This window comes from Platalea leucorodia (genome assembly GCF_965183815.1).
Source record: "Platalea leucorodia genome assembly, chromosome: 12".
NCBI classification, from domain to species: domain Eukaryota; kingdom Metazoa; phylum Chordata; class Aves; order Pelecaniformes; family Threskiornithidae; genus Platalea; species Platalea leucorodia.
This window is the reverse complement of record NC_138834.1, coordinates 8,089,600-8,110,260: the sequence shown is the minus strand read 5'-3', so window position 1 is coordinate 8,110,260 and position 20,661 is coordinate 8,089,600. Positions and strand designations below refer to the sequence as shown.

At 48.3% G+C, this 20,661-nt stretch overlaps 2 protein-coding genes across 5 annotated transcripts in view; one reads left to right on the top strand and one right to left on the bottom strand.

The window, feature by feature from the left end:
- Window positions 1–4,726, bottom strand: part of ACAD10 (acyl-CoA dehydrogenase family member 10) — a 15,637-nt gene extending 10,911 nt beyond the window's left edge. The window contains exons 1-5 of the mRNA XM_082325520.1: window positions 4,644–4,726; window positions 3,549–3,759; window positions 2,887–3,035; window positions 1,866–2,060; window positions 94–252 (exon numbers count right to left, since the gene is read on the bottom strand). Of these exons, the coding sequence (XP_082181646.1) occupies window positions 94–252; window positions 1,866–2,060; window positions 2,887–3,035; window positions 3,549–3,714 (669 nt within the window). The 5' untranslated portion in view covers window positions 3,715–3,759; window positions 4,644–4,726. The remainder of the gene's footprint in view (window positions 1–93; window positions 253–1,865; window positions 2,061–2,886; window positions 3,036–3,548; window positions 3,760–4,643) is intronic.
- On the top strand, window positions 4,683–20,661 carry BRAP (BRCA1 associated protein). 4 transcript variants are annotated; one of them, XR_014229630.1, is made up of 13 exons: window positions 4,683–4,964; window positions 5,153–5,311; window positions 6,119–6,320; window positions 7,135–7,324; window positions 8,850–8,963; window positions 9,459–9,607; window positions 11,826–11,901; window positions 12,522–12,660; window positions 13,153–13,262; window positions 14,930–15,019; window positions 16,932–17,035; window positions 18,291–18,802; window positions 19,408–20,661. XR_014229630.1 is itself a non-coding variant. In XM_082325521.1 (12 exons), the coding sequence occupies exons 1-12, from the start codon at window positions 4,883–4,885 to the stop codon at window positions 18,649–18,651; spliced, it is 1,776 nt and encodes a 591-aa protein (XP_082181647.1). In that variant the 5' UTR covers window positions 4,683–4,882; the 3' UTR covers window positions 18,652–20,661. The 4 variants fall into 4 exon arrangements, 1 of the variants encoding a protein (XP_082181647.1); XR_014229631.1 differs by having other exon boundaries at window positions 18,291–18,811; XR_014229632.1 differs by lacking the exon at window positions 19,408–20,661 and adding an exon at window positions 17,747–18,039 and having other exon boundaries at window positions 4,684–4,964; window positions 18,291–18,427.

Sequence of the window (20,661 nt, the reverse complement as noted above, 5' to 3'; positions counted from 1 at the left end):
CTGTGATTGAAAATCCTGGGCCATTCAAGTCAAACACAGCTTCTGGACTTAGAAACCATCCCCAAAGCCTGCCCTCGTTGCATTGCTTTGTACCTTCACCGTTTGAATGCCAAGCTGGGCTGCTGCTTTTAGGTTCTGGCTGCTGTTGTCGAGGAAGATGGATTCCTGGGGCTGAACGCCCAAGCGCTCCAAGCACAGCTTGTAGATACAGGGATCTGGCTTGCGCATTCCTTCGCGATAAGATTCAACCATCTACGGCAACAACAAATAGATTATGCATGAGCCTACTGTGACCACAAACATCTGTGCAGTGTTGGAAATGAAGGATGGGAGGGTGGGAAAGAGACTGACAGTCTAACTAACGTGAAATAAAGGACACGGGGAATGGAGGGCTGACAGAGCTGGATAGGACGTGATTCAAGTGACTGCGTGGGTGCCAATTGCTTGGCTGTGGCTCTGTCAGCTCAAATAAGATAAACAGGATCAGCCAGTCCTTGGATGGAAGATATCCAACGAGATGTCACGATGTGGGAGACTCACTGGATGTCCCAGACTGTGCTGAACCAATTGCTCAGTGCTGTCCAAGAAAGCCTTGGATTGCACCACCTTCCAAATGATCTGGAAAAGCAGTGTCCTGACCACTGCACCTATCAACCACGCCAAAGCGATCTTCACAGCAGTGGAGATGTTGATCATAATCATCTGCCCAAACTTGGATCAAAAAAATCTTGAGTCAGTCTCTGGATAGTCACATTGCCCTCAAAACCACAAAAAAATCAAGCAATATTTCACCCCTGCACTGATAGACACTCTAGGAATAGAAATGAATCTATCAGCTAGACATAAAAGCCAATCCTAATGGAAATCCACATTCAATTAATTTTTTTTTTTCACTAATTACTGTGCAGTGCTGTTGCCTGCTGTTACAGAAGAGCCACACCGCATGAGTGATGACACCGGATAGCCCATGCTTATTAAAGTGCTTTGAAACAGTCTGGGATGAAAGGTACCACAGAACATCACAATAGAGCATCACTCCACTAAGAGAACTTCATAGGCACTGGTGTCACTAGTATAACGCGCAGAAAGCCGAGTCGATAATGACATAATGTTGACAAGATGACTTTAAACAGTCCCAGGTTTTAAATGTATTGATACAACTCTTCTTTGCATATTTTGTTGTCTCAATCAAAGCTATAAAACAAACTTAAGTAAGTAATGAATAAACTCCTGAAATTCAAAGATGTGAGTTGGGGCACACAAAAAACCAAATTTTCTGTCATGCTGAGGCGAGTCCTCATAACTCCCTGTTCAAGTGAAGCCACTCGAACCAGCCTCAAGGTTCATGGCTAATCTGGTTCACCTTTCCAAAAGTGAAGTGTGCTGGGAGAGGGGTCTCTGCCTGCTCATCAGCTCAGACAGATCAGCATGTTGGGGTAGTGGGATTTTTCTAATATGGGGGATGCTTTGCAATTGGGATGAAACAAGCTTTAAAAGGGTAAGGACGAAATACACAGGAAGCAGGGGCACTGGGTAATAACATTTATTTCTTGTAGAGTGTTCCAGCTTCCAAGTCCTTTATTGACATAACTAGCTGTGCCTGTTACACGTATACTTGTGGTTGCGTGGGCATTTTGCAATGAATTTTCAAATGCACAAGTACCTGCCACTCACTCAGACCCTCTTCAAGGCCCAGTCACTACAGTGAATTACGCCAGGCAACTTTTTCACAGATTGTTACATTTATGTCTACTAATACGTGCTGCTGGTTGCCGTTCATTTGGTACCTGCACGTAAAGAATTTCACTTGCAGCTTTCTATAGACCTAGCTACAGAAATGCATTTTGGAATCCATCCAGGCTTACCACATCGAAGTGCTTTCGGTCTAGGGGCAGAAAGGCCTCTCCATTCAGCAGAGAGAAGTTGTTGCTTAGAAGAGCTGTCTTAAGACCTTCCGCACGGATACACTGTACTGCTTCTGCCATTATGGGGAGCTGTTTTATCATCTCATTTCTGATTAAGTCCGAGAGAAAAGAGTCCACTGGAACACAGACATTTGCCTAAGAAACCAGAGAAACCCCCAAGAATGATAATTAACCATAAATGGTTTTTAAGCAGAGAGGAAAATAAGAGTGGTTGGGTAGGTAGGTTGCCTGCTCATCTTATCTTGCCGTCCTACTTCCTTTGGCAGCAGAAGGCAGTCAGGGAATCTCCCAGCTAAATTGCTTAGACCAAATAAACAAGCGTTCTCACATTACTAATTCTACAGAAGCAGCAGCAGAGATAAAGGGCTGATTTTGGGAAACAGAAATGCACTAGGACTGTGCCTGCCATGGTATCAAGGCAGGTTAGAGATAAAGACTGCTTTACCATTCAGCAGGCAGGAAAGGAATCTGCATTTTAGACTGAGCTGTTTCAAAAAGACTTGATTGAAAAGAAGACTCTTGCACTGTGTTCCTGGAGCTGTGGTGGAGGGGCTTCTACTGATCTTAAGAACCCTCCCTGGAGACCATGGCCTCCATCCATTGAGCATGCCCATGTAGGAACTAGCAGCAAAAGACTTTTAGCTGATCCCTGACTCTCTGACTTCTCATCTCGGCTGATCCTAGAGGTGTCTTGAAATAAAAAAAGTTATGAAATATGCAGGAAGAGGCTGGTGGAAGTGAAGGCAAATTCAGCCGGTCATCCTGCCTGGGTACCAGAGTGATGATGGCAGTGAAAAGTCTGCCCTGATCAGACAGCAATGCTTCCTAGATGGTAAATCCAGACCCTTCCATCAGAGGATTTCTTTTAAAAGCTCCTCTTTCCTCACTGAACCACCACATCGCAGGATCCCGTTTCCCTGCAGTCAGGAAGCACAAAGAGCAGAGGGGGGAGTTGGCTTACAATCTCAAAGCACTGCTGTCCCAATTCCTGCAAAAACTCCACACTCGTCAGCTCTCCTCTTGTGTACTTCAGAGAGGGACTATTTTCCCCTCCAGAGAATATAGCTTGCTGGATGGTGCCGGCTGGAATACAATTCCGGGCCTCCCAGTCTAAACAGAGAAAAGTAAGAAAGCCAGGAGAGAGCATGCATGGCATCATCAGAACTGGGAAATTAGCTTGAAATCCCTCTGAAGTCTGATACATCGACCAGCATTCATGAGAACCGATGTGCTGGACTGGGGTAATTTACCCAGACACGGATAGATGAAGTCTGGGCATTCCCCCAGCTGAAGCACCTCACCGCTATTTTTGGTGTGGTACCCTTGGGGTGAAAACACGGAGTTCTTGAAGTGTCCTGAAGGACTGTACCAACATTGGGTGGTATCAGCTGGTGTCATTACAGGACAGTTTCATTACCAGATGGGTCCAGGCCCTGATCTGGAGCTGTCAACGCGGTTGCCAGTTGCTGTCAGTTCTAGTACATCTGATGGCACAACGGGGTACCATTGTCGTCATCGCAAGTTCTTGAATATCTTACCAGAACCAGAGGCAGCTGACAGGGACACCTGAAATTTATTTTCCTTCCATGCATAGAAACAACAGGAGCAAATGAGAATACACACCCGCGGCTGTCTTGTAAGGGGATGGGAGGAGCACTCCGCTGGCGTCAAAGATCACGGCTTTATAATGGCACCATCCAGATTGCCTCCGCCGAATTAACCCCTGCGGGTGCTGCCGGATCCCAGCACAGAGCAGGTAAGGGGCGCGGGCAATGCTCCTCAGGTACATGCTGTGAAAAATTCGCAACTGGCCTGTGCCGAACCAGGAGAGAGGCTAGGATGCAAAGTATAGAATGACAAGAGTAAATATTTATTCATGCACATGAAGTGTCCCAGCCAAATTGGGGCACCTGAATGTGGTGTTACACTGGGTCCTTAAACCCTTCAAATGGTCAGGTATGACATAATTTGACTAATCACTAACACCCACACTACTGATTACCCATCACAGCAAAACTTTGCAAAGTGACTACATTTTTGCAACGTTCTTTTTGCTTGTCTATTGATCCAGATGTCCCTGGAGTCAGTCCTGCTATAGTTACTTTTCTATGATCCAGACAATGCTGAGAGGGTTTCAGAGACGTGTTAGAGGGGGTATACGACGCTGGCATTATCTTGATTATGCAGGGGTATCCTTTATCCTTCATGGACAGCTCTAAGCCATGAAGCGAAGTCCTTATTTCCAGGGCCGGGCTGTCTTTTAGTTTCTTACTTAAGCGTGAACCACACCAATGCCTGGCACAGCCCTGAGCTGCGTGATACCAGCGTGGTGGGTGTAAGGGGAAAGGAAGAAAAGGGTTTTGGGGGGGTTTTGGGTTTTTTGGGGGGGTGGGGGAAGTGCTTCGGCCTAAGGGGATGGGGCCTGGTCCCTCCAGCTTGGCTGCGTTGCCACGGTAACGGGGCGTGTGGCTCTGATGCAGGCCTGCCCAGGCGGGACTGTCACCCCCCCTTCCACCCCCAGTGTCCCATCCCTCCTGAAGTCAGCTTTTTGGGGTGCCGGGGCACGGAGGGGGGGGCGCGGAAGGGACTCCGTCCCTTCCGCGCCCCCCCCTCCGTACCCCGGCCTCCCTAGGCCTCGGCCAGGCCAGGCCTTGCCAGGAAGAGGGCAGGCTTCACCGTGCCATTTGACCCCAGCCCCTAAATCTCGCGAGAACACACCGGGAAATCTCGCGAGAAGCAGCCGACCGCCGCTGGCAGCCCCCCGCCGCCGTCGCCACCGCCGCGGCCGCCGCTTCGTCGTCGTCGTCGTCGCCGCCGCCTCTACGTCATCGCGTCGCCGACGTGACCCCGGCGGGGTCAGAGAGGAAAGGTGCGGGAGGCGGAAGCGGTGCTTCATCTCCCTCGGCCTCCTCGGAGCGCGGTGGCGGCGGCGGCGGCGGCCCGCGGTGCCCGGGCCCATGAGCGTGTCCCTGGTGGTGATCCGGCTGGAGCTGGCCGAGCACTCGCCGCTGCCCGCGGGTTTCGCTTACAGCGCGGCCGGTGAGTCTCTCCGGTCCCGTTCCCTCCCACCCGGGGAAACGGGCCCGGCTGCGGGGTCAGCCCTGCCCGCCGCCCCCAGGGGCCCCGGGGGAGAGGGTCGGGGTCGCCGTCCCGGTGCTGCCGCTGGGTCCCGGTCCCGGGGCTCCGCTCCCACCACCCCGTCCCAACCCCTCCGTTTCCCTGCACAGCTCCGGAGATGGCTGCGGAGAGCAACGGGGCGGCCCCGGCCGCTGTGCCCTCCTGTTTGGAGGGGAAAGGCCCCGGGGAGCGGGCGGCCATCCTCCACCAGCACCTCGGCCGCAGGGAGATGACCGACGTGATCATCGAGACCATCCAGCCGCGGCCAGGTACCGGCCTCGGGGGGGAGAAATGCCTTTTTTCGGGTCTGTGGTTGTCGCCCACCCCGCTTGTGTGATGGCCCCGTATTGCGGAAGGGGAGCGTGGCGCTCCCCAGTCACTGGCCCCACCGGTGACAACGGTCTCTCAGTGTGGGGATGGCGGAGGTGCCGGTGGGTTGGCGGGTCTCAAGCCGGCCATGCAGTTTAGAAAACAAGTCGAGAAGTTAAGGAATGTGTGCTGGGGACTGGATAGGAGAGCTGGTTATTGCTGGCAAACGTTTCACGCTCCGTGAAGGGTTAATTTATTTTGGGCTATGCCATGGGCTGGTTGGTGTTTTGCTTGCCAGCGTTGCTGGCCCATAGGAATGGGACCGTTCGGCTCTGCAGACATTAAATTCCCTGATAGAGGGGGAGTTTCAAGACGGAAGCTCCCAAGTCGTGTCGAATGTCCGAGCCGCCATCAGAGCAGCGCAGGAGGAGCAGCTCGCTGCTGCGGGCTCTCCTCGCCCGTGCTCAGCAAACCCGTCCGGGCTGCTTTGTGCTGATACCAGCGCCTGCTGGGATTTCACCGGGCACGGTTCAAAACTCACCTAGCTTGATCCGCAGCACCGGGTCCTGCCAGGGGCTCAACCAGGTGTCTGGCAGCTCTGGAGTTTCCCCTGGAACAGCAGAGATGAGAGGTGTCTCGTTCTGCTGCTTTCCAGGGTTGTAATTTGACTTCTCGGGGTGCTGTTGCATACACGCAGGCTGTGCTTAGGGAACGGCAGACGTTTCTGATGAGCCATTAGTAATGTGGAAACTTTTGGTTTGTAAAAGATGAAACAAAAGCTGGCATGGAAGGAAGAAAATCTTCAGAGGCTGCATCTGCTGAGGACAAAAATAAACATGACGATCAAAGTAAAGAGCGTGAGGCTGCTCCAGACTCGCCTTCAAAACAGCTCCCTGACCAGATTTCCTTCTTCAGCGGGAATCCCTCAGTTGAAATCGTTCACGGCATTATGCATCTGTACAAAACAAAGTAAGAATGCTTGACTAATTGTAGCTCTGGTGGGAACAGTGCTCCTGAATAATAAGGGTGAGTCTGTCACCCCGGGGCTGTGGCTCCCAAGCTGGGACAAACAGGAAGGGTGACTCGCACCCGGGAGGGCAGACAGGTCCCTGTGTGAATGGTAGAGCTTGAGGCTGGGCCAGGTCCCCCGGCCGCGCGTGCTGCCACTCCAGGCGGCGAGGGCTTGTGCCGGAGGCTGTAATGGTGTAAGACAAATGCAGGCTCTTAAAAAATGACGTTAGAAAGCAGCTTCTCAAGGGATCCCACAATTAAATTGCGATCTCTGGGGTCCTGGTGGGAGCTGTCTGAAGTGGGAGGTTCCATCCTGTGTTTCAGGGATTACAATTCCGCGCCGTTCCCCTATAACTGCATGAGAACTTCCATTTTGGGTCTTCCTGAAAGCTATCAGGAGACACAAAATGGACATTTGAAATATGGACGAACATTGCTCGTTTGTTCTAGGAATAGTTCTGAGCATCTGTGGCTTGCCAACATCAACTGTTTCTATAGAAAAACAGATGTCAAATTATTCCTGACAAAACCATTGTTTATTGGAGCTGCCCAGTGTAATCCTTTGCTAAAGAGTAATAGTTTCACGTGGGTATGTTGGATGCTTACCACACCCCCTTGCTTCTCTTTCTTAATATCTACAAACATGCAAAAGAGGATTAAGATTGACAACAAAGCTGTTGTAGTAACTGCGGCTGTTGGAAGTGTGGTGTATCCAGCTCTGCCTTTGTCCTGTCTGAAATGACGTGAGGTTGTGTCACTGTTGCCTTATCAGCAAGATGACCTCTTTAAAAGAAGACGTGAGGCGCAGCGCCATGCTGTGTATCCTCACGGTCCCTGCTACGATGACCAGTCATGACCTGATGAAGTTTGTGGCCTCCTTCTACGAAGTCATCGAGCACATGAAAATCATCCGAGATTCCACTCCAAACCAGTACATGGTGCTGATAAAGTTTAGCTCGCAGGTAAGAGCTGGAAGTCCCTTTGCTGTAGAAGGGACAGCACTGTCACGTATAGCTGCTGTTCAGGCGTGCTGTCTGGCTTCGCTGGCCAGCTGTTAGCCAAGATTGCACTTCACCCTCGGAGAGACGGTCCTGTCCTATTGCCCGGAGCTTTCCCGGAGCTGCTGACTAGGATTAGTCCCACGCCTTGACCTGGAGGCAAGCGTCTGCCATGTTCTAGCTATCCTATTTCTTGTTGGCAGGATATTTTTAAAAAATGGTGAGGATACCCAGTTCTCTGCTATCTCAGAGCATATTCAAAAAGAGAGTGGTGCATTGTACTGCGCTGAGCCCCCCCAGCCGGTGGGACTTGGGTTGCGTTTCAGGAAAGACTTGTTCTGCTTTTCTGAGGAGCAAGGTGGCCTCACAGCCACTGCCAGGACAGTGTGAAAGGGACAGTCTCCCCCAAAACTGAGAGTCTAAGGGATGAATTGATAACCAGGTGACACAGCTCGCTGCTCACAGGTCATCTCGAACTGTGTAGCTTTAAGCATTCCCCCCTGCCAATTCCTGTGTGGACCCTCTCACTTGTACCTTCTTTTCTCCCAACTGCAAATGACTTATTTTGGGGTTGGGGGAGAGGTTTCCCCCAGCCGTGAATTCTGCGTGAGATATTTCCCACGCCTGATGTGCAGATGCAGTATTTGTGTGCATTTTGTGCTGTTTGCAGTAGTGGCAAAGATGTGTTTTGTATATCACCGTATCAGATTTCAGGGGCAAATATCTAGTGCTACACAGCCTTGCAGCAAATCTGTAAACTTATACTCAATTCACCCTGAAATCCCTGTTTCTTGAGAAATTCCCTGAAGCCCTATTCCCCAGTGACCCCTAAAGGCGGCAAACACAAATCTCGTGGGCCTTTATGCTTCTGGCTGGAGCGACCAGGAATATGGGCATGTGGCATTCAGCTAATTTCCCTCAATCTGGCATGATAGTTTGTGAGAGAAAGGGTTTGGGGAGGTTACTGGGTGAAAATGGATGATGTATTTGACGGGTTTTGTTTTGGTTCTGCCTGTTTGCAAGTGACTCTCGGGCATGGTTCAGAGCATGCCTGAGTTGTGACCGGTGAAATGGATCCTTTCCCACAGTTAAATTGTTGTTCCTTTCCCCAGCAAAAGTATCGGTGTCCTGTAATGTGGCCCTCTTAAATTTTTGCAGAGACGAAATTTGCTTTGCAAATGCACTGAAAGTGCTGACAAAGGGCAAAACAGATGCTGAAGGGAAATCCGTTATTCCTGCTGAATGCTCAAATATCAGAGTAGCTGTCACTGCTGTGAACTTCACTTCTTGTCTTCAAGTGGTAATGCTAAACCCTGTGCCAAGATGCGATGCCTGCTGGCAGGAGCTGACTGTCCAAAAGATCTCCTTTGCTATTACAGGGCTTGGTGGAGGGGAGAAGAGAGGATACAGCAGATTTCTCCTCCTCTTCCTCGGTTGTATCAGCTGCGAGTTTTCTCTTTTTAACTGTCTTCCTTTGTTTTGTGCATAGGCTGATGCAGATAGCTTTTATATGGCATGCAACGGCCGGCAGTTCAACTCTATAGAGGAGGATGTTTGCCAGCTGGTATATGTGGAAAGGGCTGAAGTCTTCAAATCAGAAGATGTAAGTTTGTTTTGTTTTGCTTTCCCTGCACTTCAGAGAATTTTAACAGCATTATTTGGACTGGGCAGAACGCTGCAAGAACTGCATAACTGTATCAACCCAAACCCCATTTCCCATTCCAGTGCTCTTTCTACTTGGGAGAGTTTGTTTGCTGTGTTTGTGGGCTTCGTGCCTCGCCACTGCAGTGTCTCTGATCTAAGCCTGCTGTGGGCAGTAGATTTAGTGAATCCAGAAAACAGAATGGGGCTGATGGCAGATGCAGCACCTGCACTGAGCGCATGCTGTGAAGAGGATTCTGGTTGTGGTCTATTGAATGTTGTGGATCGCTTTCAATAAATTTGTAACTGCTGCGTAGGCTCCCAGGATTACTTTGTCGTGTTTTTGTACCCTAGCACCAGCAGTAATGAGAGAGAAATTTGACTTTTTCTTATGTGGGTGCTTAATGTATGGTGATTGGAGGGTGCTGAGCAATTTGTCTTGCTTATTCTTTTGAAGGGGGCCAGCTTGCCTGTGATGGATCTGACAGAGCTCCCGAAGTGCACAGTGTGCCTGGAGAGGATGGATGAGTCCGTGAACGGGATCCTTACCACGCTGTGTAACCACAGCTTTCATAGCCAGTGTCTGCAGCGGTGGGAGGACACCACGTAAGAGGCTTTTCTTTATTTCCACATCTAAAACTCTGAGTGTGGTGGTTACGTGCTAACAAACCTGGGTCTCCTCATCAGAGTGTGGGGGCAGGAATTACTGCAAGTTCTAATGCTCTTTTTTTCCTGTGAAGAGACTCCCAGAGAGAAATCTCCCCACCAAAAGTAATCAAAGAGTGTTTCCCGTGGGCCTCACTGCTAAGGCAGGACGGGGGTTGTAGAGCAATGCTGATTATTTTAAAATATATTAGGATAAAAATACCGGGGTAAACAGCATTGGACGCACACACAGCCCTGTTTCGCTCAGTCTTGGGTGTCTGTTCAGTCATTCGTTTCCTCGGCACAGCTGAGGCTGCGCTGTTGACAGGTCTGCACATCTGGCTGGGGCTTGGCAGCCCTTTCGGGAGCCCTGCAGGGCAGCATCTGACTTAGATGCTGGGAGAGGATGAAGAAGGGTTGGGCAAGAGCAGGTGTACGGGGGGACAGGACTGGAAAGTGAGACAGAAGGGAGGCAGTGGAAGGAAGGGACGATGACAATATCGCCCAGTAAATCGGGAAGGGGAGGCAGCTGCTCTAGACAGGCTGTGTTATTCCAGGTGTGTGTGGGCTGAGCGATGGGAGGCCGTGTCACTGGCTCAGGGAGACCCTCCGTGGCACTGGGCAGGGCTGGGGGTCAGACCTGCGTCTGTCCTTAAAGCAGCTCTTCTTTTCACCACTGCTAACCCTGCCCTGTCCTTGCTCTTACCATCCTTCACATCCCTGTAGACGGGGATTTCGGTGTGTCTGAGCTCCCGACTGGCACCCAGGTGCTGCTATCAGTTGTGCGTATTTTGCGTTCTTCTGGACGCTGTTTGCTGTTTTACTGCACATCAGGCAGTCATAGATAACTGCAGCAGAAGGCTGCCAGTCTTCACTGTGTTTTCTTCTCTGTCACTGGTAGCCCTGATTGCCTGATTCTCTGGTGGAGCGTGAGGAAAATTTTAGCCCTCTGTACATCATTTGTAAGCCAAAGTAACAGAACCTCGGTAAGATTAATCAGATTTGTAGCTATTCAAGTTTACGGGCTGCTTTGCTCCACAAATCAAAACCAGTTTAAATTTGAAGCAGTGGAGCTTAGCCAGTGTAGGAGCAAGATCCAAAATAGCACTTAAATATCTAATACACAATTTAAGCAGAACTTATTTTCCCAGCCTAGAAGAACAATAAAAGAAGATCCCTGTCCACTTTGCTTAGGCGCCACGGAGGCTGTAAGTGCCTGAATTTGTATAGAAAGCTGACTGCAATCCAATTGTCTCCTCCCTTGAATATTTCTGTAGCTTATCCAGCAGCTAACGAAAAATACATAAACAATCCTGGCAACAGGATGCACAGCCTCAGTTACCCGGCTCCCTAGCTGAGCTTCTGGTGCTTAGGCTCTGGACAAAGGTTCCTTCTGGTCTTGGGTCTTCTGTCTTTCTGGCAGCACGGTGGTATAGTTTCAAAAGAAATGATAGTGGGGTGCCTGCTACTGATTCTTTTAGGGTACAGTTATGGGATATTCTTCCTGGAAGGGCTGAGACTGAATCCATTGGGTTGGGGTGAAATTGAAGCATCTCATCTTCTTAGGGTTGTTTTAAGTACTAAGGTATGTTTGCAAAGTGTAGTACCTCCCTCTGTTACTCGCTGTCCTCAGCAATGTGTAGTTACAGCATCCTTCCACAACAGTGTGTAGCTGCTGCATAAAACCCTGCAGGTAATGGAGAACTGAAGACGTCAGTTGGCAGCAGTCCGGAGGAGCAGTGTTTAGAGATATGTAACGCGTCTATACAAGTGCTTCTTGCAATGTTTATGGCTGAGGCAGGGAAGTGTTTCTTGAGCTCGGTTGTGGCTTTTTTGCTTACTGGCAGAGGCTGAGGTTGCTGGCAGCCCCACCGAGGCTTTTGGTTGCAGATGTTCTCTACACCTGGACTGCAGCAAAACGAGATCAAGCTGAGACTGTGAAATGGCTTCAGAAGAACTGCTCTTTGTTATTCTGTCACTTACTGGCTTTAAAAACAGTAGCCTTGTGTGGAATGGAGGCAAATTTGAGTGGGGTAAATGTGAGCTGAGAGATGCACGCCCGTAAGGAGCATCCCACTGCTTAAGGCATTTACTTTGAGCTCTCTGGCTCTCTTTTTTAATTACCATAATATTAAGATGGAGCTCCTTGTGTCTAATCATGATGCTTATTGCCCTCTAGGTGTCCTGTCTGCAGATACTGCCAAACACCTGAGCCAGTGGAAGAGAACAAGTGCTTTGAGTGTGGAGTTCAAGAAGTAAGTAGGTGGGTGGATGGTGAGTGAGATCTAGACTAGATCTGACTGCACAGCTGCTCTAGTTGCTTTTGGGGTTAATGCTGTGGCTGATTTTACCAGTCAGTGGTGCATCTGCTTTCCTTTTGAGTTGGAATCAGTACTGGGAAGGGATCTTACCTCCCAGGTTTCCTGTTCTGACAAATGTTTCTGATTCTTAGAAGTATTAGCACGTAAGCTGATCAGAGTGTGCATGATAAGATGAGTATGATAGGAGGCAGCTAAACTAACATTGAACTTGGTGATCCCTTGTAGTCTGTGTTCTTCAGAGCTTGCTTTTGTGGTCCTGCTGAGGTGCCTCATTCCTTAGCCAAGGCCATTCTTCCATCCATGCTTGTGATAATCTATCAATGTACCCAGCACCTGCAGGCTTGTAATTGGCTTGAATGAGAGGTACCTCCTTCTCTTTAGCCTTCCAGCTGAGCAAGGCTTCAAAGAAGGAGGGGGAAAAGCAAACGCTGTTCGCTTTCTAAGGAAGTGACTGGACGTACACAGCATCAGTGGGCCATCGGTGTCAGATCACACTTTCTCAAAGCACCGCTTGATGGGGTTGTATGTACAGAGCTTTCTCATTTTGTTGACAGAACCTTTGGATCTGCTTAATATGTGGGCACATAGGCTGCGGCCGGTACGTGAGTCGACACGCTTACAAACACTTCGAGGAGACCCAGCACACCTACGCAATGCAGTTGACCAACCACAGAGTCTGGGACTATGCTGGAGGTAAGCGCCCTGTCTTCCCCTCTTGCAGGATGACCTTGTTTGTAAAACGGCTTTTGGGACCCCTTAGTAAGAGTACTTGTGATAGAGTTTGCTTGGAGATTAAGGGGTTTGCGTCTGTACTAATACCTTGCCTTTTGGGAACATCCGTCTCCTCTCTAATAGCAGTTTTCGTGGGTCTGTAGCAGATGGAGGAGGGAGAACATGATTCCGTAATGAACGGGGGCAGTCCTGTAGTCTCTGTGGAATGTGTTTGTTACTCCCTTTCCATCAATTTGCCCTGAGGTTGGGAATGGGCTGTTGTAATAAATATCCTGTAAGGTGTCTGTGCGAAGTCTGCTAAATAACAAATACATCTGTTGTTGGCTTTCTGCCTTGCTAATACGCTGTTGCAGCAGTCTGCATGGTTAATTATGCTGCATAAAGTATTTCCACTGGTGTCAACCTGGGTGTTCTTAAGCTAAAACTCCCTGTGGTTGAATTTTCTCTCTTCAGATAACTACGTCCATCGACTGGTTGCAAGTAAAACTGATGGGAAGATAGTTCAGTATGAGTGTGAGGGAGATATGTGTCAGGAAGAGAAAATTGATGCCTTACAATTAGAGGTAAATATTTTGGCTTATTGGACTCTGCATTGTGCTGCTGTGTGGAATTGTTTCAAATCCAGATACGACTACAGGAAAATTACATCATCTTATACAGCAGACCTGCTCCCTGCCTGTAGGCAATCATCTTCAGGCAGAAGCAGGATGTTTTTTCTGCCTTTTTTTTTTAAAAAAAAAAAAAAAAAACAAAACCAAAACCAAACGCAACTCTTCTTGGCTCTGCAGAGCCAATGCAGCTAAGTGTAAGCTGGCTGCAGTTTCATCCTGTGCTCACCGGTAGACTGAGGATTAGCTGGTTACGCTGCTACAAACACTGAGGTCATTGGAGAGAGAAATGGGTCCGAATGCCCAGACTCGCTCACCAGACCCTTCCTAGTGGATTTGTGACTTGGCTTAAGAGCCAGGATGTGTATGGAACTGTCAATTCGAGCAGTTTAGCTTGTAAACTGGGCAAGTATGTAGGAATCCATAGCTGTGTGCTTCCCTTGGCTGTCAAGGAAAGCTGACAGGCTTGTCCGAGACCAGCCCTGTTCTCCTCCCTTCCCTTGAAGAGATAATGATTATTTTGTACCTGTTGGCCAGCTTCTCCTATCCTAACTAGAAGGGTAAAGGAGAGAAACTCAAAATTACTGCTCCACTGAGCAGATATACCGCAGCATGACTTCAGCCGCATTAGACACAAGGGTATCTGAGGAGGAACAGCCCATAGAGACCAGACTTCGTAAGCTTATTGCTCAAACAGATATTTGGTTGCTTTTCCATTAATTTTCTCAGTAAGGCTTAGATGCCAAACCAGCTATTTTTAACCCTTTTTTCTGGGACATTGGTGCTTAAAGTATGTAAGGCCTCTCTATCTAGCTTATCAGATCTAAATGTTTCTAGAGAGAATGAATTTGGCAGTGTATTTTGGCGCTCTGATATTACTGAGAGTGTTCCAGGCTTTTTGCACGTGTTTAATTCTGAAGCGAATGCCTAATTTGGTGCTTATTAGCCTGAAGTTAAGAAATGATCACGTTTTCCAACCTTCTCATAACTCATTTGCAGAACCAGGAGGGAAAAGATGGGATGTAAGGCATATATCCTTGTTCAGATGCCGAAATAACATTGGAATGGGCCGTACTTGTTGGAGAACAATAATTGTGAATAGTTATACACAGCTGAGGATGCTTTCCCAGAGACGTTCTTACAGTGAAGCTAGATATGTGCACTTACCCTTCTGCCTTGGGTTTTGGGCTGTGAATGGGGAACTCAGCAACTCAGCCTTTGGGATCTCCAGACGCTCGTGACAGGGATGGTTGATGCTTCATTTTCCTGTGGAGTGTAAATCTTGTAGAGATTTATTGCTACTACCATGAAAAATCTGTCTCTTCTTTAAAAAGTTCTTGGCATGATACTGGGTACGGCTTGGCGGAACTTTTACTTGATTCTTGCTGTTGTTCTCTAAAGGCTTTCCTTGACTTCAGAAAACCAAGTGATTTGATTTTGAAATCAAATTGGTGAAACACATCTGCTGGATCTGCAGTTTGCATGTATGTTCAGAATGTCCTGTATGCTCAATTTCATCTGATTAAATTGATTTGTATATTGGAGCCCTTTGGGCTTCTTAATCAGCATAGCCACCCTTACGTAAAAGCTGACTGTTCTGTGTATATCTTCTGTGTTTATAGTACTCATATTTGCTAACAAGCCAGCTGGAATCGCAGCGAATCTATTGGGAAAACAAGATTGTCCGAATAGAAAAGGATACGGCTGAAGAGGTGAGCTCTGCTCCGGGCATGTGCAAAACTCTGCTGAAACAGGCTGCTGGTCGCTGTTCAGCTAAATGGGAAATGGAGCTGTTCAGTCTCTCGTACAGCCTGAACATCGCGTGACGTGGCCTCCCGTAGCCTGTTTCACTACCAGCTGAGAAAATTGGCTCCAAGACCTATCCCTTATCTCGATGCTCAGATCTAGCAATTTGCTGCTCAGTGGTGCAGAAGTAGGTAGATTGCCACCGAGATTGAAGGTTGATTTAAATGTGCTGCTCAGGAAACTGCAGCAGTGGTGAAAACAAGTCCGTGCTGCTGCAGGATCCCTGCTTGCCGATGCCATCCGTCTCGCACTGACGTGTATCTCTAGGGAAGGTTAGTGTAGCATAGACAACATGACTTTAATTTGCTCGGCTGCAGAAAGTGGTAGCAGTCTTTCTGCTCCAAATGCATATTGATTTGCCCTTTCTTTTTGATCCCCTGTCTCTCCCCATCACCCTTTGGGAAAAGTTCAGAGTCTCGTCCTATAAAGCATTCCGTAGGCAGGACTGCTTCAAAATGTCATGAGCAAAAATCCAGTGAGAATATTTTAATGCTTTTCACTAGATCCTTTCAACTAGGTTTAAAGTGAGTCAGGATTTAGGGTTGAGTCCTTAACTGAACTTTCTGCATGACTTCTAATTAACCATTTCATATCTGCAGTTAAGAAGCATCGTAAATGTAGAAATTATGACTGTCAAAATAGCGGTCATTGACCTTGGTCTAAAGAACACTCCCAGAAATCTTATGGAGGGCTCTATAAAAGGAAAAGATACAGCGAAAATCATCTTGCACGTGACCAGGAAACACAATCCACAAAGCAACTTCAAAGTCAAACGACTATGATGTATGCCCCAAATGTGGTTTCATGTTTTAAGATCCTTATGATTTTATTCATGGCCCTTGCTCCGTGTAAGCCTTGTCTGGATCAGTGCCACTATGCAGTGTATTCCATAATCAGTGCTCAGGCTACTTCCCCAAATTAACCATCAGCTGCATAAACAGTCAGTGATTAAGGCCGGAAGGCTTAAAACCTGCTCTGCATTGACTCTGGCATCAGTGAAGGCACCATGTGTGCTGACACTGACGTTTATCCAGATTGCTCCTCCAGGAAAGCATTTTTCCTGTAAATTCCTGTCTCCACTACATGCAAGCATGCTTTTGACACTCGTATAGGGGAAACAAGTATTTCTGTCTATAAATCTCCTGTAAGCCTTATGTTGGAGGTTTTGACATGTTCTGTGCAGTGCCTAGAGAATGAGAGCTTGGTTTTCTTCAGCAGTAGCAGCCTCGAGTTGTGAAGCAGAGGGGAAGAGGAAGCCAACGTACGTGTGTTTCTGTTTGCGTTTTGCATGAGTAAGATATTCGTGTCAGTAGGTCACTGCCTTATGACAGCAAGCTGCTGAGTCAGTGCTGAGCAAAGTAGCGTGTTAATTTTCAGATTTTGACCATACTTATTTGAGGTTTAATTTAAAATGAGCAAAAGCTCGACATCGTAAAGCCTGAAGATGGAAATTGAAGTTTGCTGACAGACAGAAAAAAGTCTGAGAGAATGGCTAAATGAACGCTTAACTGCAGTCAATAAGAAGTTAAGGATCTGATGCAGCTTTTGTTTGAATGGGGTGCCTGGCACAGATTTGCAGCCTGAGTTGCTGCTCTGTGTGAGCAGCTTCCACGGCAACGTGGTTCCTCGTTGGGGTACTGCGAACTGTAAATGCAGAGGGTCTTCATCAAAATTAGGCCTTTTCTCGTCTCAAAGCTTTCGCTTACCTGGGTATAGTAATTGGTCAAAGTCTGGAAACCACTCCAGAAAAATGAATGTCATAATGGAAGTGCACAGGACTTTGATCTCTTTGAAATGCCTGTGTGTTTGTTTTTACAGATTAACAACATGAAGACCAAATTTAAAGAGACCATTGAGAAGTGTGACAGTCTGGAACAGAGGCTGAATGACTTGCTCAAAGAAAAGCAGTCTGTCGAAAGGAAGTGGGTACCGCTGCCAGCTTTAGTTCCATGCAGCCATTAAAACTCTGCGCACTGACATCCAAAAAGAAAAAAAAATCTTGTTATTCCTGGGCAATTTTGAGCTATTTAGAATGATATACTGAGAACACAGCTTATTTTAAAAAAAGCTCTCATTTCTGTAGGTGTTCACAAATTGAAAGTGCCTGTTGACTGGAACACAGCTTTTGGGCTCTTGGCTCTTTTTACATGGTCTGCATATTTAGCATTCAGTAATCCTTCCTCTGCCTGCTCAGAGGGAGACGCCAGTCTGTTTCACAATTGGCGGATACATCCAAAAAGAAAAAAGGCAGCTCAACAGAGGCATCTCACCCAGCACGGAGGGAAACGTAGATCTTAGGAAGTGCCTAGATGAAAGATGTCAAGCGTGGAGACTGCGCAGATCAGTCTGTTCCCGCTCCCTAGGTGGGACTGCGTGCTCTGTTCCTCCTAGCCCCCCAGGCCCCGGCACTGCTGCCTCTCCAGCAGTCCTGGTGGAGCAGGAGACCCAGGCTAGGGAGCTGTGGTTCACACAGCTCGCCTTGGTGAGTGGAAAGGAGCCTGTGTATGGTGCCAGCAAAACTTTCAGGGCAAAAGCACTGAGTTGTTAGGAGCAGGGAAGCACTGTCTGTGAAACGTGAGGCTACTGATATCCTTGGGGGAGCATCTGGCGTCTGAGTGAAGTGTTATTTTCAGGGTCTCGTACTCGGAGTGTGGTGGGAGCCAGCCTCTGGGGGTCCCTGATTGTCCTTAGCTCTCTAAGGACCCCACGGAACCTCTGGGCCCTTTTCGGCACCTGTTCCATAAGTTGCAGATGCCTGTTGAAGGTTACAGTCCCGTGCTCCCACGCACACCCTGTCTGTCACCTCTGTTGGCCTTTGGTACCAGATGGAATTGCCTAACTTGCAAGGGAAAGGATTCTCCTGGGTTGTGCGGTTGGAGGGACGAAGGAAGGGATTCTGCCTCACAACATCCTTTTCCCTCTGCAGGTAACACCACACAGACGAGCAGGTGCTAGCAACCCTCAAGCTGGGTAGAAAATCCTGGGGGGATTTCAGAGTCCTCTTGTGTTACCTCCCCTTGCCCATCTTGTGCCAGAAAACCAAGTTCCAGGTGGTCTTGGTGGGGCTGGGGATGGCTGGGAGTCAGTTGCCCTAAGGGACTGGAAATCAAAAGGATGCAGTGGTGTTTGATCTTGGTGTGGTGCACTGCCTTCCTGACTCCTGCTTCTCTTTGTAAGGTGTTCTCAGCTGAATAACAAAGTGGCTAAGCTTTCCAACGAGCTGAAGGAGGAGCAAGAACTGAATAAGTGTTTGCGAGCGAATCAAGCCTTGCTTCAGAACAAACTAAAGGAGGAGGAGAGAGTGTTAAAGGAAACCTGCGAACAGAAGGACCTGCAGATCTCTGAGATCCAGGAGCAGTTGCGGGATGTCATGTTCTACTTAGAGACGCAACAGAAAATCAATCACCTCCCAGCTGAGACCCGACAGGAGATTCAGGAAGGACAGATCAACATTGCAGTGGCATCTTCTGCCAGCTCCTCCACGGGGGGCACGGGCAAACCTTCTTCCAGGAGAGGCCGTGGCAAGAGGGGCAAGTGAGAATCGGAGCGCCCTGCTCCCGTCCTGGAACTGGCCGTGCTGGTGGTAGGCCTCACCTCTCGGGACTCCGGCTGGGAACGCCCAGTTCACTAAAGCTCAGCTAGAAATTGTCTTCAGAGCTGCTCATAAAACTGGCTGCCAGTCAATGGAGGTGTCTGTGGTATTTAAAAGCATTTCACTGCACTATTTAGCTATTTGTAGGCAGATCTTAATGACCATTTTGCCTTCCTACCTTTTCAAAGCCCCTCCTATCGCGCATTTGACTTTCTCCTGGGAGGGCGTACTGTTTTGGGGTGGGTGGGTGTGTACGTGTTAAACATCGCATTCCCCGAGGGGATGCTGTAGAGTAGGCTAGGCCCAGCGTGTAAGGCTTCTCCAGTTCTTCTCCTGGATTAAAAGTATTCTCAATTAAGAAAGGATTTTATTTAATAATCAGTGTAAATTAGATTATATACATCTCCTTTTAGCATATGCAGTCCTGACACTGCAGAACTGCTAGTGCAGGAGTAGAACTGTAGTTTGGAAATAAAAAGGAGTGAGGTGTGCAAAATAAACCATCTTAGTGGTGTAAGAAACTGAACGAGTCCGGAAGGCTTGTAATCTAGGACATTAAACGCTTTAAGGGACTTTGCTACTATCTGTTTCTTCGTTTTAAAGATGGCCTTTGAAAGGCCAGTGCTCGGTGCCTTTGGGGCAGAAAGCGTGAAAGTTTTTTTTTTTATCTTCTGGAAGCTGTTTAACGTTGTTATTTTACAGGCATTTCTACAAATTAAATAGAGCTGTCTTTGCAAAGACTGGTACACGTTACGTATTAACACCTGCCACCGTGTTCCGATCCTCCCGGAGCGGGGTGCGCGCGCGTCCCCTCCACGAGCCGCGCTAGGGGTGCGTTGGCGTGAGCTCCAGCGCTGCAATCCTCGAAACAAGGTGAGGAGAACGACTCGCGTAGCATTGAAAAACCTCTCGTCCTACCTGCCCGTACCCAGCCCTCGCAGTCCCCCGCCCGCGGGGCTGCCGTGGAGCCGAGCGCGCTGCCCTGCGACTGGACCCTCGCCGCTAGATGCAGCTGTTGTATCCGGTTACCGTGATCACTTAGCGCTGCCTGTTCTGCTCCGAAACCCGGCCCTGTCCAAAATCTCGGCTGGCAAAACTTTGGTGTTCTTTGCCCCAAAGGTATGCAGATCCCGTAAAGGAAATCTGAGGACAAATCTGGGGGTTTTGGTTTTTTGTTGGTTTTCACTTAGAATATATACCAGGCTCGATGCTCTGGGGTGGGAAGAGTTTTACCCTGGCTGGAGAAGCAACTGTCCTGGTTGCTGTGTTGTGCTCGGCAATCTGAGCGTTTAAAGGCTAATCCTTCGTTAAAAATGGCTGGGGGAGTCCCGCAGTTGTCTTTTCAGACCACAGCGTGATCCTTCAAACGGCAGGAACGGCCTTGATCTTAGTCTGCACCACTGAAAATGCAGCTCTGACTTACCAGCTCCAAACTAGAACAAAGAAATAAACCAGCTCGTCCTTTATTGCTAGAAGTTGTTCTTTTGGGCCAACTGAAAGGAATGAGTTACGGTAAATAGAATGACTCTCAGAAGGTGAGTCCTTACCCTCTGCTTCCCGACTGTATGGACTGGAAGTGTGGAACTTCCTCACTTGGAAATACCGGGCGCTTGTTCGTGCACTCATTGCATCCCCTGCTTGGGTTTGGAGATCTGCCCCAATCATCTGGAACTTCTACCTTTTCTAACTTTGTAGCATGAATGTACACTCTTTTCTAGTGTGTGGATTGTACAACCAGGCCTCTGCCTTCTGTAAATTATTCTAAGGACCTAGAGATGTACAACACCGCTTGCTCTCCTATAGAAACTATTTTATTTAAGATATATTTTTACACCACCTAAGATGCTCTGACCTTTTGCTGAAAGCTTGCTTTGTGTAGAACACTAAGATGCTGTACTGTATCTTGGAATTCATTTTCAAAAAACGTGATTGAAAATTAAAACAGCGTGCAGTATT